Source organism: Martes martes (genome assembly GCF_963455335.1).
Source record: "Martes martes genome assembly, chromosome: 1".
Lineage (NCBI taxonomy): Eukaryota > Metazoa > Chordata > Mammalia > Carnivora > Mustelidae > Martes > Martes martes.
Genome location: NC_137888.1, coordinates 162,634,287 through 162,653,083, shown reverse-complemented (window position 1 = coordinate 162,653,083; position 18,797 = coordinate 162,634,287). Strand labels below are relative to the sequence as shown.

The window sequence follows — 18,797 nt, the reverse complement described above, 5'->3', positions numbered from 1 at the left end:
AAATCTTTTTACACAATGTTTATCGAAAGTGTCCTTCCTGCACATGGCTTAAAATATTGTGCATATTAGCATATTGTGCTGGATAATGGATTAACAAACACACATTCGGCATATTTACAGGCAAGCCATCCACGTATCACATTTTCTACAGTTTAAAATGGTACAACCTACTAAGTAGAGGTGTCAAGTTCTAAGTCCTGCATAAAAAAAGTTTTAGAGACTGCAAAACATACATACATACATTCCTCTTTCCCTTTCAAGCATGAAGTCCTGACTGACTGAAGCTAGAAATAAAAAGAGCTTTGTTTTATTGTGCAACTCAGGTATGTTGTTGTAGACCTGTCACCATTAATGGCCTGTGATCCAAGAGGGGAAAAATGTTCTGTGAGTCTTAAAATATGGGCAGCATTGGTAGAGAGGTCCAAGCTGAACCACACTGGTGTATAACTACCAGAGCCTGACCTTAGAGATCAGTCAGACTGAGCAGAAGTAACAGAAATCATGTTTCGCAGCTCATGGCCATGTTAACATTTACGATGGCATGATACCTCCCCCACAGCCACACGCCCACTCAACCTGTTCTTTGGGCGCTCTTCTCAGTGCTCTTATGACATCCTATATATGCATTATTACATCAGCACTTATCTCCCTGTCCTCCAATTCTTGGTTTAAAGAACTGCCTACCCAGAAGACTCAAGGAAGAACACATATTGGCAAAACTGTAGTTTTCAGTACTCCACTTGGTGCCTCAAACCTAGTGCATGCACAGATAAATGTGTACAAATAAAGTCAATGTAAGATGTGTGCTTACTTTAAAGAATTCACAAGACAGGAGACTGCATGAAAAAAATATGTATCAAAAAAGGAAACATTCAAGTTTAATTTAAAAGAAAAACAAACCCAGAAATTGTCTGAGAAAACAACAGAACAAATTAATTCCTGAAAAAAGAGTTCTGCATCTTGGCGATCACATTTATTGAAAGCATTGGAAAAAAAATTAAAATGCCCGTTAGCTTAAGAATTTTTGAGTTATCTGTAAATCAACTCATTTCAGGAGTGGAAAAATCCTTGGTCACTTCTTTTTATTTATTTTTTTATTTTATTATTATTATTATTTTTTATTTATTTTCAGCATAATAGTATTCATTGTTTTTTCACCACACCCAGTGCTCTATGCAATCCGTGCCCTCCCTAATACCCACCACCTGGTTGGTCACTTCTTAATATCAAAATTTACGCAGGTTTCTCTTTTGAATGTCTTCTACATTTAAAGAGGCAATCATACAAAAACTCCTATATTCCAGACACGATAAATTCTTTGTTTCAGCCAACTCTTAATGGAGGGGCAACGAGTACAACACCATCTCCCCGGACAAAAAGCATCGGAATATTCCGTTTTGTTGACTGGAAGAGGAAAACAAAAACAGAACACATTTATAACAAATACATAGTACCGTTTTTATTTTTTGAGAAATTTGAAAACAAAACAAAAAATAACATAGATTCACCATAACACAAATTGATTTGAAAACCTGACCACTTACTTACCTTTGTAGCACAAAGAACCACTAAGTTAACTGTTTACTTGTTTCTTCTGGATGTCAACAATTGGGGCAGAGTGGAGCTATCCACCAAAATCCATTCTCTTCCCCTTCCTGGCACACAGCTACATTACTCATGTTCCCCTGCAACCAGGTGCAGCCATAGGATTGGATTTTAACAAATTGGAAGAAAACACAAGTGACTGACCCATTAACCTTTTATGAATGCCTCTCTGTGGTCTTCCCCACCTGACTAGATGGAATTCAGATAATGAACTCTGGAGATGGCAGGGCCATAAGACAGAGGAAGTCTGGGTCCTTGACTGAGTATGTGGAAGAAAGCTATCATGCTAAACTCAAACTCCACTCAGGACTGTTATGTGGGTGAGAAATAAAATTCTGCTGTGCTGAGCCATTAGCCATTAGCCACATGGCGCTTCCATGTGCCACTGCACTCCCATATGCGGAATGAGTACCTTGGGGGCACTAGCCTACAGGTTGAGCCTTGGGAAGTAAGGAAACAGATAAAGAATATCTGAAATCCTCTTATGCCTTGGCAAAATGTGGGATACAACTGTTACCTGCAATGACTTGGAAAGTAGTCTAAGGGCCTCCTAAACCTAAAGGTTCTAGGGGAAGAGGTTGAAAAAGCCAAATGTTAGTTGCTGATGCACTCAGCAGGGCAGTATAAAAGATAAGCCCAGGCAAGACTGAGCTGGTTTTCAAGAAAGATTACAAGAAATAGGATTCACTGGTTCAAAAAGCCAACTGTCTTTAGATCCCAAACTATAGACAATAAACAAGAACAAAAGCTTTGAGGACCAAGCCCAGTAAATCTTCTCAGTTAAACAAACTCAGCCCTGAGGCAAGGGTCAGATTAAGGGTGCTGCCTTCCCACCCAAATTAGGCAAATGGCAGAAGGGTCAACGTTAATTAGAGGGAGAGGAACAGGGGGAAGAAACTAAATTACGGCATCAGCAGGCCACGTACAGGCAAGAACTTTGACTGAGGTTATTGGCCCATAGAACTGTCTGGAAGTGAAAAGATCAGACACAGGTGAAGTCCTAAGCTTTCAAGAAATTGCATTCAAAGAAACTAAACCTGGCTAAAAAAGCCCTTGACTATTTGTCTTTACCATGAGCAAGAATTTGACTGTGAAAACTCTGCAGCCCCCACTTTAGGCTGCCAGATTTAGCAAATAAAAATACAGACTGCTCAATTAAATTTGAATTCCACATAAATAGAAAAGAATTTTCTTGGTGTAAATATGTTCCAAATACCACATGGGACACACTTGACCTAAAAGACATTACTTTTACTACCAAGTCAGGAACACCTCTCCAGGGGATTCTGCTCTGTTTCCATTCCAAAGAGAGGTTTTTTGTTTTGTTTTGTTTGGGGGGGAGAGGGGCAATTATCCTGTCCCTGCTCTGCTACAGAGGATGTGGGAGGGGCGATGGTAATTAATTCATTCTTTTTAGGTTCTAGGAATCGATACCACAAGTGAGCACATGTAGACACCTGCCTCTGCCACGCAGAAAATATTAGTAAGAGCAGTTGTAGAGAGCAAGATGGAGTCCCTCATGATGCACGGGGGCCCGCGTCAAGCAATGACAGGAGCAGATAAGTGGACTGCAGCTACCTGATATTACTGACACCAGCACCAGCTGATGATACCCGAGAACTGACAGCAAGCAGAAGCAGAGGAGGTCTACAGGGGCCCAAGACTGATTAAATCCCTTCAAAACCGGAGGAATTTTGCAGCAAACTGTCAAGACGCATCAGACAAGGGCCCTTCCCTCCATCTGACCATTTTAAAAGGGCAGCTGCTGCCAGAGGCTCTCTGCCCAACTGATCTCCACACAGAACTGAGAGCCTTCAATGAACATCAGAAGAAGCAAGTGCCAAGAGCTGACCTGGACTGGACGAGCTCTTATCTCCACTCCGCCTCCATAGACTCACTTGGCGTTTGGTTCGTTAACTTCCCGCCCTCTGTGTTATCTTGTTTGTTGTGTGGCCTGTCTTGTGCTCTGCTTTGTGTGCTGTGTAAGAGGCCAAGTTAATCACGGGGTGAAATGTCATTGACTTTAGAATCCCGAACCTGCTTTATAATTACGTTAACCTTGCTCCGTGACTGAATAAAGCTGACATCGTGGAGAGACACAACTCGTGTGTCTTCAGTGTACATGTTCATAGTGTGCTCGTGATGGCTGTATTTTCATAACTTTTTTTAAAATGTAAAAACCACGTTTTACGAGCTTCTTGGGTACTGGAACTAACATAAAAGGAGAACCCCTCACTAAATTTCTATACTTACTAGTATGCTAAACTCAAGTACACTTATCTATCACCGAAAAAGTAATCTAACTCTTCCCTGTAACACTCTCTCAGGGTGGTGGCTCTCAATCATGCATAAAGAATCACCTCTTTACCAGCTCCTAAGACAGTTTCCTAGGCTCCAAGCCCAGAATCTCATTTAGGAGGTCAGGGTATGGCCCGTGAGTTTGCATTTCAAACACAGTGGAGGGTGATGCCAATGCTCCGGCTTTAAGGAGCATACTCTGAGAATCACTCTCCGAGAAACAAGTGTCATATGAATGCTGTTATGAAGCAGTTAATTCCTTCTGGTTTCCTTCCACTTGCAAAAGGTACGCTTAGTTCAAGGGCAGCAAGTTTAGTGAAAGAGTCCGTGTTCATCAAAATAATAGATATATTTTACTTAAATTTCTTACTCAGTGGTTGTATTTCTGAACTAAAAAGTTCCTTCCCTTCCTGTGGAATCTGCTTCATCTGTAATGATTCTCCATTAATTCAATGACAGTTTTCTGGAGATTCAGTGAACAGAAATGAACATGGCAGCATTTTCCAAGGCAAGTAGCTTCTACGATTGCCCTTAATGATCCTCATGCTTCCTGGTGTTCACACCCTTGTGAAATCCCCTCCTTTTGAGTGTGGGTGAAACTTATGCCTTGCTTCTAACCAACAAAATACTGCAAAGGTAATGGGATGTCACTATCATGATTAGGTTCCTTAAGAATGTTGACTTTCATCTTGCTAGCCAACTCTCTCGCTAGATTTGATGAAGCAAGCTGCCAAGTAGTGGAGACCCAATGGCAAAAACGGAGGCTTTAGTCCAACAACCCTCAAGAAAATGAATCCTGCCAACAACAATGTGAGTGAGATTGGAAGCAGATTCTTCCGCAGCTGAGCCTTTAGATGAGACTCCAGCCCTTGCATAGCCTCATCAAAGACCCTGAAGCAGAAGACCCAGCTATGCTGTGTCTGGACACCTGACCTATAGAAATGGTGAGGTAATAAATGTATGTGCTTTTAAGCTTTTAAGTTTTGGGGTAATCTGTTATGTAGTAATATGCATTCTTAAGACAAAAAGTACTATGCTTATTTAAGTTTGGGAAATACTGCATACTATATACTTTTTTGGAGATAGTACTGCCAATTAGCTTTAACCTAGGCTTATTTTACTGAGCTGTTAGAATTATACATGATGTATATAAAATGGATGGCACAGTGCTTGACATACAGCAAGTATTCAGCAAAGGTTAACTCTCCAACCCCTCCCATTTGCACTTGTTTACTGTTAGAGTAAGTTTACCTTATGACAGAATACTCGTCCATATCTAGTGTTATCTCTCTGAAGCTATTTTGCCTAATTGATCACATTCAAGGCACCCACAATTTTTCTGTATAGTGGGCACTTTCTAAATTAGATTTTAAAGCACGCCGTAGCAGGGACAGAGCATGGTCTGCCAGATCCTAGAGATTTATAGAACAGGCAGTCTACCCATGTTAGCTCAGCTACTCCTGAGCTCTCCAAAAGAACTAGTGCCATACTGCTAACTTGAAGATATCACTGTTCATCAATTCCATCATCAAACTACTTTGAGCCCCAGGCCCTAATACATAGAAATGAACCCAATAGGCTTTGAAGGCAATTAGGCTGGTGTTGGAAAACCTTACCATATCTCTTCCTAGCTGAACCTGGGTTTCCTAGGCTAGAAAGTGGGAATAACACTGCTGGCCTCACTGTTACCAGATTAAATGTACCAGATTAAATGTAATAAAATCTGTATATCTTTGGCTCACAGCAATTATTCAACATGTCTTAGTTTCCTTTCCCCCATTTCTCTGTTCTCTTCCTGGGTATTTTCCCTCTACTTTTATCTCTTTTTTGTTCTTAGACTTATTATCTTTTGACTTTACTGTGGTATGAAAGCAAAAAGCATTCACAAGTAACTGTACTTCAAAATTTGAATTTTGATCTTTTCCTGGTCTTAGTAATATGCAGTACAACACTCTCCCGTGATGCTGGGCAGTGGCAGTAGCCACAGCTCCCACTCAGCCATATGATCAAGAGGGTCAACAACCAATACACTTAACAACCATTCTGTTTTTCACTTTCAGTACTTTATTCGATAAACTACATGGATTATGCAATACTTTATTACAAACTAGGCTTTGTGGTAGATGATTTTGGGCAACTACAGGCTAACGTAAGTGTTCTGAGACATTTAAGGTAGGCTAGGATAAGCTACAATGTTTGGTAGGTATATTAAATGTATTTTCAACTTAGAGTGGGTTTGTCAGGCTGTAACCCCACTGTACGTTAAGGAAGATCTATACTTTATCTCTGTTATCTCTACTACTCCCCTCCCCCACACTCCTCTAACAATCTGCACATATACTCAACACCTGTAGCTAACATGGCACTATGGGGAACAGTCTGAATAATGTCCTGGGCTCTGCTATCAAATAGCTCACAAGATGAAAAGGGTTATAGAAATAAAGAGTCAGTAAGATCAGTGTCAGCTGAGAGTACCAAAGGTTAGACGATCCAACCAAAGGAGGAAATGACCAAAGGAAGAAAGAAGACCCAGGTGGTCAGACTAAGTGTCACTGAGGAGTTAGGACTGAGGCAGTTCTTGAAACAGGCTTTGCAGGAAAAAAGAAAAGGGTGACGTTCCAGTTAGGGGGCACATTATGGGAAAAGAAATAGAAGCAGGATTACAGAGGGCACACTTTGAAGACTCAAGTGGACCAATATGGCCAGAGGAGTCATTAGAGAGGAGACTAGAAAGTTTCAATCACACTGAGGAGGGTCTTAACCTAGCCTGAACTTGTGCTTTGCTCTATAGGCCATAGAAAGCTTTAAATGTCTCTAAGCATGAGTGTAACAAATGAAAGCATTATGTGAGACAATTACTTTGGCAGTCAATTGTGCATGGGCTGAAATGGAGGTGGACATAAAAGGAAATGCCTGAGCTACAGTCACAGCAATAGGAAAGAAAATGACACATTTAAATCAGCATGACTGAAACAGAGAAGTCCAAGAAAATTCTGCAATTTATGGTCTAAATAGTAGAAAATTGTAACAGAAATAGGGAATCGAGAATGACCTTGTTTTGAAGGTGAAGACCAGCAATTTAGCTTTAGATGCACTGAGTTCAAGATAACATCAAAAGGGAAAAGATTTTCAGTTAGAATACTGGATATGAAAGAGTGAAGATCAGAAAAGGAAAGAAACTGCAGACACAGATTTATCCACAATCATAATGGCCACCAATCACCACATGCCAGAGCTTTACACATACCGAATTTAGTGCATTTTGTTGTAATCCTGGGAGGTGGGCATAGCTGTCATTTTACAGAAGCCTCCAAAGCTTAAGAAGTTTCTCTAACTTGCCCAAGGTCATGAAACTAATCACCAGCAGCAAAAATTTGAGCCTAGATCTGTGAGGAGCCCAAGCTTTGGTGCTGTACTGATTACTGGAATGGACTCCTGGCTTATCACATAGGACAGTGACTAAATGATGGATCTGAGGGGAAAAAAAATATTGATCAAAATTTAAAAGCCCATGTTTACAGGAAGAAAGGAAGAAAATTTGTAAAGGAGGTCAGCAGTGGTTGAAGACAGAAAGAAAGCCAGGATAAAGCAGAACTACAAAAACCAACAAATGCTAACAATTGAACACTTACTATGCGCCTATTGCTAATCTAAAGGCTTTTCACGTAACCTCTCAATGAATCCTAAATAGCTGTATAAAGTGGGTCCTATTACCAACTCCATTTTATAGGTAAGGACACTTGTCACAGACAGGTTGGGTAGTGTGATACAATTAAATAGCTGGTCTGCGAGGGAGTCAAGATTTAAATCCAGTCCTACACTCTCAGTCTACATTTTAAACCACTATGCTCTAGGAGCATCAGACTGGCTTCCCAATACTTAGAAGACTTTAGTGTAATTTTCTTCTTTTATATTGAACAATGAAATATGCCAACATTCAGAAGATCTGCATAACTCCACAAACTAATATTTTCCAAATGATAAGTGCCATGCCTGATATTACAGAATCCTGCATTGTTAACAAATCCACTGAAAGGACGAAGGTAGACCAATGAATCTGCATATAGTAAGAGTATGAGAAGTTCACTGATAATTGTGGCGTCGCAACTTTTTTTTTTCAAGATTTTATTTATTTGTCAGAGAGAGAGAGAGAGAGAGAGTGCGAGCATGCACACAAGCAGGGGGAGTGGCAGGCAAAGGGAGAGAAGCAGGCTTCCCACTGAGGAAGGAGCCCAACGCAGGACTCAATCCCAGGACCCTGGGATCATGACGTGAGGCAGATGCTTAACCAACTGAGTCACCCAGGCATCCGGCATCTAACCTTTAAGAAACTACCACCTGCTGAGTTTTAACAAAGCATCAAAGGCGAATATCCACAAAAAGTACTCCTCCTTTTTCTAACTACCTCTCTGTGAGGCTGTATTTTCTTCAACAGTAACATATCATAACAGATTAAATGCAGAGAAAGGTATGAGAATCTAGATGTCATCAAATAAGCCAGGTATGAAAGAAATTTGCAAACAGGTAAAATAAAGATGCTTCTCACCATTTCTAGTAGTTATTGTTAAATAAGAATGTTATTTATGCTAACATGTACTAGGCTTACTATTAATTTTAAGGAGTATTTTTAGAATTTCTCAGTTTTAGTTTTTGTAGCTCAGATCCATATGAAACATTAACAACATTGTCCAGCATTACTCTCATATAGTAGCATACATAGGCATCTTACACTCTCATGTATCCATGAATCCTGGCAACCCTATGAGGTAGTGGTAGTATTCCCACTTAAGAATGAGGAAATGAAATCCCCCAAGTTAATTCCCTGACCCAGTGTATCCTAGATAGGACATGGCCAGACCAGTACTAGAAACCAGGTCTGTCTGACCCCAAAGGTTTTGCTTTTGATTGCTATACTTTACTGAGCCCTATTAGGTATCAAATCATGACAGGCTTCCTGTAAGTGTGAAGCTGCTGGAGACTAAGAACAACTGATATGTTAAAAGTGAGGAACAGAACTGCATGACTTACTTTATATATCTCTTCATATGTTTCCTCATCAATTTCTATAGTAGTAACAGTTTCTTCCACATCTCCCAATATCATATTTAAATGCTGATCATAAGCCTGAAGTGGAAAGGTGAGGGACCAAGAAATTTAATAATCAAATTAAGAAACTATGAACAGGTCTTCTGCACAATACTTATACCACAAATTTTATATGTAAGCAAAGAATAACTCTGCTAGTAATATACTGTTTCTTCACAAATTATTTCCAGTGATAATTTAATTAACCTATAAAAGTTAAAAAGTAAAAGTAAAAAGTTAAAAAGATAAAAGTACAAAGCTGTTTATATGAGTTTACGCAAAATAACTTGAAATTATTTTTTTTTAAAGTATCCACCTTACTGTTCATCCAAGGCAATCACATCATTTGTAATATTTAATTATGAAAAAAGGGAAATTCATCACTTTTCAGGAGACTTCTTTCAATTCTCTCTGTAACAGCATGACAGGAAAGAGACAGTAAAGGAAATAAAATTCTTTAACTGCTAAGACGATGGCACTGCAGTCTCCCAAAGGCACAGGATACTGCCCTTCAACCCTCCCTGTCCTAAACACCACCATGTAAAGTAAGTAGAGCAACACCCTGCCCATTGAAAATCTAGCCAAAATAAATTGTGTTTGGCACTTGTGGGCTCAATCAATAAAAGCTGCAATTCTGATATTCAGGGATGTCCTCAATCCAAACTCCAAAGCTCATGTATTTTACTGAAAGGTTAAACTCCAGGGGCCTTATTCAGAACCCACTGAGGCTTACCTGTAACAGTGTTAAATGGCTGACCAGACCGTATGAAAATAAAAGTAGCCAATCAGCCACGTGGGAACTGGTAGCAAAGCACACTAACAAGAGCAAAGATCTATACGAGGGCCAGAAAACACACACACAAAAGTTTGAGGGCCATTCAGTATAAAGGTAATCAAGTCTAGCAGGGAACAGAAGAAGCCTCTGAGAGCTCAGACAACAAAACAGACCGGGGGTGCCTGTCCACGTGCCACTGGCCCACATGATTAAGCGCTATTCTATTTTTCTTGGCAAAATTGCCACTATTCCATTTCCAGGGGTCCCTCTTCTCGTAAAGCTAGCTGTGTATTAAGGCTACTGTCTCCCTAAGTCCCTACTTCCTCTCCAAGTACAGGAGGTCCTTCACTTTAGGTTTTATGGAAAGTAGAATCAAAGTACTTAAAGAGTAGGGCTGCAGTCAAAAGGCCTAGTTCATATTCTGGCCCTTCCTTTACTGACTGTTAAACTTTAAGCAGGTAACTTCACCTTTCTGAGCCTGAGCTTCTTCAAATGCAAAACAGGATTAATAAGTATCTACCCTCACAGAACTGTTCTAAAGGTTAAATGAGGTATTACATACAAAACACTTATTTATTTATTTTTTTTAATTATTTCAGTCAAGGGGTGCCTGTGTGGCTCAGTGGGTTAAAGTCTCTGCCCTCGCTCAGGTCATGATCTCAGGGTCCTGGGACTGAGCCCCGCATTAGGCTCCCTGATCAGCAGTGAGCCTGCTTCCCCCTCTCTCTGCCAACCTCTCTGCCTATTTGTGATCTGTCTGTCAAATAAATAAATAAAATCTTAAAAAAAAATATTTCATTCATTTATTTGAGAGAAGAGCAGGAGGAGAGGCAGAAGGAGAGGGACAGACTCTGTGCTGAATGTGGAGCCTGAGGTGTGGCTCAATCCCATGACCCTGAGATCATGACCTGAGACAAAATCAAGAGTCGAATGCTTAACTGACTGAGCCACTAGGGTGCCCCCATACAAAACGTTTATAATAAATGCACTTGGCACGTAATTAATGCTCAATAAATACTAGCTATTTTAAATCACTTTAAGGTAGAATGGCAGTAATAAAAACAATATACTTAGGAAAAGAGCAAGTTGTCAAGAAAGGGCAAAACGTTCTGTATACTCTTTTGAATAAATAGCGCCACTTCAAAGGACCAAACCTGTAGAAATATTTGCGGATATACACAAAGAAATATGTATAAAGACACATACTGCAGCATTATTTATAGTAGCAAGAAATAGAGAACGGTCTTAAAAACCCACTATTACCATATAGAATTCTATGCTGGCATTAAAAAAAATAAAGATTTATATACACTCATGATCAATAATCTCCAAGAAAGATTAAGTGAAAAAGAAAGGTGCTCAAAAACATGTATAGTAAGATCCATTTTTATTTAGAGGTGGTGTATACAGTGCATATATATGCATGTGATCACATATATATGTTTTTATTTGTGTAAATATACAGAAAAGATCTGAAAGACCACAGACCTGATTTTTAAGTGGTTAGCAAAAGAAAAAATGGGATTATACCTTTCACTCTATATACTTCTATGCTATTTAATTTTTGTCACAAGAAAACAAAGATTTATGTACATGTCAGTAACTGAAAGAACACTGAAGAATGGAGAGTAAATGCTATTTACAAATAAACAGAAGGAAAGGAATGAAAATGTTCTTTAATAAACACATCATTTCTGTGAGGGGAAAACATGTTAAAAACATGAACAAAATGCAGTTCCATTTGGCTTGTACAAATATGGATGACCTACCTTTCTCTTATCTACACTCAAAATACTCCTCTACACTGGACAGTGTTTATATTTCAAAGGGTAGGGTTAGTAAGGGATGACAAGGAAATAATCTGGTTTCAAGGTAATTTAATAAATTTACTTACATGTAATCTGCCTCGAAGCTCTCTGTCATTTCTCATTTTCACATAAATTCGCTCATCCAGGCTGAGCCTGATGAGATCCAGGGGCTCTTCTACGGTGTTGGTGGTTTGTTGCTGAGGAAAGAAATAGGCTTAGTAATACAGAACTAGAGAGTGCAGTGTTCAAATCATTGCTATACTGTGTGACTGTGGGCAAGTTACTTGGCCCCTGTATGCCTCAGTCTCCGAATATGTAAAATGTGAGTAATAATAGTGCCAATCTAATACTGTTGTTGTGAGGCTTAAATGACATGTATGAAGGCTTAGAACAGAGCCTGGATCATAGTAAGTGCTGTATAAATGAAGGCTGAAACATACATACACAGGAAGCAGTTATATGGCAAAATAATCATCACTGTATTTGTTCCCTCAAAATCCAAACGCCTAACCCTATTTCCGTTATAGGAAGTTACTCTCTGGGACTTTAGCCTTACCTCAAATATCACTTAGTGATTTGAAAAATATCCACTTAATGATTACCACACACACTAGTCAGAACGCTAAGGAAACATGAATGTTTGAGGGAAGATTATGGGTTCAGTTGGGTCAGGTTCAGTTTAGGGTACAACTGGCCACAAGATGAATATAGAGAATACTGGTTGAAGGCACTAGCTTTGAAGTCAGGCAGTATGGGTTCAACTCCTGAATGTGATACTTATATGAATTCAAACCTGTATTATCAATTACTTAATTTATGAGACAGTACGTGCTGTCACTTACAGAGGGGCAGAGGGAAAGTCAGAATCTTAAGCAGGGTCCATGCCCAGTGCACAGCTCCATTTGCAGCTTGATCTCACCACCCTGAACCAAAATCAGGAGTCAAATGCTTAACCAACTGAGCCACCCAGACACCCTGTGATACTTATGAATTCAGATTAAAAATCATGCCATCTCTAATTATCAGCTTCCCTGTTAGTAAAATGAGGAAGCCATGTCTTCCCTCCATATCTTGTGAGTGTAGAATGAGCTAATATATTAAATCAACATATTTAATGTATTTAAAATAGTACCTGGCAATCTGAGAGTACTTAGAAATGGTTCTTGTTATTAACAATTAAAGAACTGTGACAGATCAGGGCTAAGATGACTCTGAGTCATCCAAATGCAAGGGATGGTTGAAGCCAGGAGTTGATAAGATTATTCAAGGAGAGCTTCTTCAGTGAGTATATTAGGCTAGTGGGGGTATGTGACTGAATGCTACAGGCTCTACAGCTTAAAAAGCTAGGTTGGGGTGTGGAGGGGGGTAGGGATCCAAACTGGTTCTCACTCCCAGTTAAACAGGTGTTCGTTAAGGAAGAGCTAACCAACTACTAGATGATGAGAGAGGTCAGTCCCTGCCCTCAAGGAGTTCATTCTAGTGGGGAGAGGCACATTAACAAATATACAGTAATACTATAAGATACACACCACAGAGCCCCAGTGCTCCTTTAGGCTTGGTCTAGAGTGCCCACTAGCAACATACTTTTTCTCCTGTAGCTTTAAATACTGCCATTTCAAAGGATTAACCAATTCATCTGTTCAGTAAATTATTTGTTCAGTGTTTCTATAACTGTTCTAAACAGGATGGTCAGGACGGTGCCCAGAACTCCTGTTCTTAAAGAACTCATATTCTGGGTGCCTGGATTCAGTAGGCTAAGGATCTGCCTTCAGCTCAAGTCATGATCGCGGGTCCTGGGATCATGACCCACCACCGGTTCCCTGCTCAGTGGGGAGTCAACTTCTCTCTCTCCCTCTGCCCCTACCCCTGCTGTGCTCTAACAAGTGAAATCTTTAAAAATTAAAAAAAAAAAAAAGAACTCATACTCTGGAAGATAAGACACTGAATAACGAAGAGTATATTTAATATTAATAACATGGAGAAAAATCAAGGCGACTAAGAAAGAGTGCTGTTTTACGTAGGCGGCCACATGAGTCCTGCTTGAGATTTCAGGAGAAAGCTTAAGTTGCGGCCTGACCCACAGATATATCTGAGGAAAAGGATTTTGGGGAAAAGAAGAGCAGATGAGAAAGCCTGTAGGACCATCAACTTATTTTATATATCGGTTCCTTGCTTGTTTTCCTCACACAACATCACAGTTCCTACCTATTGCACGTTTCTATTATCTGCCCTTCCCCAGAATATAAACTCCAAGTGGGGACAAGGATGTTCGTCAATGCCGGTGTCTCTGGTGCACAGAACGGTATTTAGCCATATAAAGCCGATGTTTACTACGTATCTGTTGGATAAATGAAACTGCTACGCTCAATAATCATAACTAGTAAGCTTTATTATCACGCTTTCTATCAGAATCCGTAAGGCAGGCGGGGATAATCATTCTCATCCTGCAGACGAAGATGAGATTCAAGAGAAAGGAAGTAAACAGCATGAAGAATAACTAGTTTTCAGGCGGGCTTCGAAAAGGAAAACATCTCAGGGCCTGAGACAAAATTCGGAGGGGGCACGGTTACCAAGAGGTAGCTTGAAGCCGTGATAACCCAGAAACAGGCGGCATGACAGGCCACCTTCCGGTGAGGCTGGAGAAGGTAGCCCTGGTACGCAAAGCCCAGCGGGGCCAGGACCCGTAGTGAAGAAGTCCTCCTGGAGCCAGCGCCTCAGAACTCACTCACCTGGTCTACGTCGTCCGCCATGTTTCAAACCCTGCGCCCTTTCCCGCCTCTCGCGGGAGTACGCGAGCCCCTCGTTACTGTCTCCGGAAATGCGAAAATGCAATGCGACGGAAGGAGAACATTCTGCTACGCGCCGTCTTGGTTCGTAGGGTTTGTATTGGTCATTTGGAGCTGGGCGGAGCTTCATGGGCTTAATTAGGTCCGTAAGGAAGGGGCGTTGCGGTGCCTTTTGCCGTGTGGGGCGGAGTCCGCTCTCTGCTTTCCGTGGTGTGGTGCGTCACTCTCTAGGGGAGTCTTGTCTGGGCAACATGGTTCGGAAGCGCGCGGCCGGTAGAGAGCCGCAAGGACGCGAACCCTGCGGCCGGAAGGCCAAGGGCGAGAGCATGGCCGGGCGTGAGGAGAAGGAGGCGGGTGAGAGCGAGACCTAGCCGGGCTAAGGGGGATATATGCTGGCAGAGGGCAGGAGGCAAGGTGCGGGGAGCGGGGAGGCCGGGCTCTGGGAGGTGGGGCGCGTAGGCTGCCCCGTGTCCATCTTCCCAGAGGAGACGACGTTACGCTGCAGGGGGAGACAGGCGGTCGTGTCGGTGCTCTGGTCCTTACCGATGTCGCTGCTCATTAGCCCTCGTGAGGAGTGATGCACCCTAGGCGTTCCCTCTGGAGCTCTACCTGCCCACTGGCTCTCGCGCGTAGCTTCTTTCTTCCTCCCTGTTATCCACAGGATACGGTCCAGCCTCCTGCAGATGCAAACAGCTGAATAGGGAAAAAGGCATTGCAGTTGTTTTGTGGTTCCAGAAGACGGATGGACCAGAGTGCTGTAGTTTGCGGACTCCCAGAATAATATCTTCAGTTAAATCTCACCCCAGAGTTCCAGATTCGGATCCAATCTGACTTCTCCACCTGGATACCAAATATATTTCTTATATTTGTCAAGGGCAAAGCAAAACTCCTGATTTCCCCCTTTAAACCTATTTCCCCACCTTTTCCCATTCTGAATATATGGCAGTTCAGAAATTAAATTAGCTCTTAAGCACACCTTTCCCTTACAGGTACACATCTAATCCATCTGTATCTCAAATCTCTTCATCTCTCTTTGTTTCCACGGTCACAATCCCTGCCTAAAGCCACCATCACTTTTCAGTTGAAGGATTACAGATGCCTCTTTACTGGACTCCCTACTTTCCTTTATCCCCCTGCAGTGGTTTTCCCACCCAGCAGCCCAGGTGATTTAAAAAAAAAAAAAAATTCGAATCATGCCATGTTCCTCCATCAGACCTGTGGCTTTCCATTGCTCTTGGCCTAAAATCCAAATTCCTTACCATGGCTTGCAAGACCTTACATGATTTGGCTGCTGCTGCTTCTCTTATTGCCTCCTATGACTCTGCCAGATACTGGCTTCCTTTCTGTTCTTCAGACATGCCATGTTATTTCTCACGGTGAGCCTTTGGCTTTGATATTCCTTTCTCCATGGCTCTAGGGTGGCAGATTTCTTATGTTCCTTCAGAAATCACACCACTTTGAGTGCCTTATCTAAGGTGATCTTCCCCAGGTACTCTATCACAGGCCCTAACAGCCTCTGTCACATAATGTAATGATTTTGTTAATTTACTTCTTTTTTGTTTATCTTCCCACAATTTAAGTTTATGAACTATGTTTTATTTTTTGCTGTATCCTATATTGTTCTCTCTTTCTGTGCATTTATTAAGTCCACAGTAAATATTTTAAATAATTGCATGATGCATGCTGTAGAAGGGATTTCTGGGGTTCTTAAAATAATCTGTGTGGATTAGGTAACCAGCAAGGACTCCTATGACCCTAGATAATAATCCTGTGATTCTTTACATAAGTTCATCATCCATTAGTAAATAGGCAAATGGAAGTCATTTCTAAACTTAGAATGTGATTTACCTCATAGTTAATGCTATGAGTTCTACTTTATTCATTTACTCATTCAGATAACATTTTTGGGATACCTCATATGTGCTGTGCACAAGCTAGTTGACATGAGAGACAGAGATTACTTGGAGGAGCTTAAAGTGCCATAGTGTTGATGTTTACAAAAAATACTCAAGACAGTGTGATACATTGAAAGAAGGTAGCAGGCTTTGTGGCTTCTGAAGGAATAATCAAGTTTGGAGAGATCGGGAAATGCTCTCTGAAGGAGTTATGTTTGATCTGCGACTTTGAGAATGAGTAACATTTCAGCAAATGGCTGTAAAAGGGGTTTTTGTTTCCAGTCAGAATACATTCTGAATATATGGCAGTTCAAAAATTAGAAGTTGTAATCTGATGGAAATTCCACCTGCCTGGGTACCATTCCTTCCCGCTGAACACTTTATTTGGATGCCAGGCTGGTGCAGCTCCAACAATTAGTAGTTGTTCATATGTACTTGTGTAAATTATTTTGGACAAATAGTTTAGCCACCCTGAAACATACTACTGTCTTTCAGGGTGGTTGTGAGTTTTCAGTGAGATAGGCACTCCTGCCATGGTCCATATCAGGTAATCAGATGGGCTAGCTTCTATCAGTTCAGCTTAGGTGTAGGTAAGGATGCACCCAAGCTTCACTGCAACTCAGGCAGAGGAGCTAACGGGTAAGTTCCCAAGGCAGCTTCCAGGAAGAGTTACTACCTCTGCCGTGCTTGGGTGGAGGAAAAATCTGGCTGTGGTTTGGCTACAGGTGACACTGACTTAGTGACCTTCAGTGTGGTTTCGAACAGCACCTCAGTGCATGCCAAGGTGACCCCGGCATCAGTCAACATTTAGGGTCAAAGAAAACAGTCTTCCACAGTATTTCCTTGTTTCTATTAGGGCATCTCTAATTTTTCTTCATGTTTCTTCATGGTATTAATGCTTTCATTGATGTGACTCATTAATTACTTCAACGAGTATTTACTGAGCACCTGCTATTTCCAGAGACTGTTCTAGGCACTAAAATTCTAGTAGTGAATGGGTCAGGCAAGGTCCCTGCTGTCATGATGTTTACAGTTTGTGGGGAGGTCTTGGTAGGGCAGACAATAAAAAGTTAAATAAGTTCACATGGTGATGAGAGTTATGAAAAGAGTTAAAGGTAATAGAACTGACACGGGGGTGGCAGGGTTGGGGGGAAGTAAGTCAGAGTCGGTGGTCTAGGGACAGCTTTTTTGAGCAGGTGAAACTTTGAAGCAATTAGTGTCCCGAAGGAGCTTTTCAAAGGAAGTTCTCAGGGAAGAGTATAGGCAGAGGAATCAATATGTTTAAAGACTTAGGAGGAAATGAAATGTGGTTGGCACACGGTTGGACACAGTGAGGAGCAAGTAGTAGGAATTGAGGCGGGAAAGGTAAGCAGGACCCTTGTCTGGAAACCAAGTTAAGGAGTTCATATTTTATTCTAAGTACTGGCAGTTTTAAGCAGGTATTTTAAAATCTCAATAGAAGGCTAAGCAGACCAAAGTGATAATTCCTGCCCTTCTGAAATTACCACATTGAGCTCAAGGAGACTGGTTAGGTAGCTCTGGATCTTAAGAGAGGCCTAGAAAATAGCCTCTGGATTCTCTGGGACCCCCAAAATATAAAGAATAAAAAAAAAAGTAACCTGTATTTCTGCTATCCAGAAATAATGGCATATTTCCTTCACGTCTGTTTTTCTAAGTAGTGGAAACCATACTGTAAAAACAATTTTGCATGTTTAACATTTTATCATGTCATTTTCCTCTGTCTTAAAAGATGACTGAGTTATATTCTAATGTATGTGCATAATGATTATATCACGGTTGGGCATGCAGATTTTAAAAATTTAGGGGTATTAGAGTAGTCCCCCCTCTTATTTGCAGGGATATATATTCCAAGACCCCCCAGCCTAGTGGATTCTTGAAACATGGGTGGTACCAAACCCTGTATACGCTGTGCTTTTTCCTATATGTTCATACCTATGATAAAGTTTAATTGGCAAATTAGGCACAGTAAGAGATTAATAGCCACTAATAATAAAATAGAACAGTTAAAACAATATACTGTAGTAGAAGTTACGTGAATATGTTCTCTTTCTCTCAGAGTATCATAATTGTACTGTACTCAGCCTTCTAATTCTTAAGGTAATGTGAGATGATAAAATGCCTAGTGACTGAGTGAATGACTTAGGCATTGTGATGTAGTCTTAGGCTGCTCTTGACCTCCAGGAGAGTGTCAGAAGGGAGATCATCGGCTTCTACCCTGGTTGGTCCCTCCCCCCCGCCCCCACCAACTGAAACCACAGATAGGGGGGAATGATTGAAAATAATCATGTGGAAATTTTTTTGATTCAGAGTTTTTTGTTTCCATTCTTGCCCCCCTTTTGGCTCCTTTAACTCTTTCTTCAAAGCACAAAAATGGACACAGTTGTACTTTTTAACCAGCCATATAAGTTTGGTGAGGAAGAAGTGGTGCTTTTGAGTTATCCTCCCACCTGTGTTTTTAGATTAGTAAAAATGAAGCATTTCACACCTTTGTTTCACATGTGTTCATAGAGGGCTAAAAAGCATG

At 41.0% G+C, this 18,797-nt stretch overlaps 2 protein-coding genes across 2 annotated transcripts in view; one reads left to right on the top strand and one right to left on the bottom strand.

Moving 5' to 3' along the window:
* Positions 1 to 850: 850 nt before the first annotated feature.
* Positions 851 to 14,409, bottom strand: LSM3 (LSM3 homolog, U6 small nuclear RNA and mRNA degradation associated). Its single transcript, XM_080823669.1, has 4 exons — positions 14,301 to 14,409; positions 11,658 to 11,768; positions 8,932 to 9,027; positions 851 to 1,404 (listed from the first exon to the last, which is right to left on the bottom strand). The coding sequence occupies exons 1-4, from the start codon at positions 14,319 to 14,321 to the stop codon at positions 1,324 to 1,326; spliced, it is 309 nt and encodes a 102-aa protein (XP_080679795.1). The 5' UTR covers positions 14,322 to 14,409; the 3' UTR covers positions 851 to 1,323.
* A 75-nt stretch (positions 14,410 to 14,484) lies between these two features.
* Positions 14,485 to 18,797, top strand: part of XPC (XPC complex subunit, DNA damage recognition and repair factor) — a 51,978-nt gene continuing 47,665 nt past the window's right edge. The window contains exon 1 of the mRNA XM_080823659.1: positions 14,485 to 14,711. Within this exon, the coding sequence (XP_080679785.1) occupies positions 14,486 to 14,711 (226 nt within the window). The 5' untranslated portion in view covers position 14,485. The remainder of the gene's footprint in view (positions 14,712 to 18,797) is intronic.

What these genes read in the sequence shown, in the direction of transcription:
- LSM3 (XM_080823669.1), bottom strand. Translation starts at nt 14,321, where the DNA reads ATGGCGGACGACGTAGACCAG. An exon ending in TGGCGGACGACGTAGACCAG is followed by an intron (nt 11,769 to 14,300) that starts GTGAGTGAGTTC and finishes TTCTTTCCTCAG; the next exon opens with CAACAAACCACCAACACCGT. An exon ending in CATATGAAGAGATATATAAA is followed by an intron (nt 1,405 to 8,931) that starts GTAAGTCATGCA and finishes TTCCTCTTCCAG; the next exon opens with TCAACAAAACGGAATATTCC.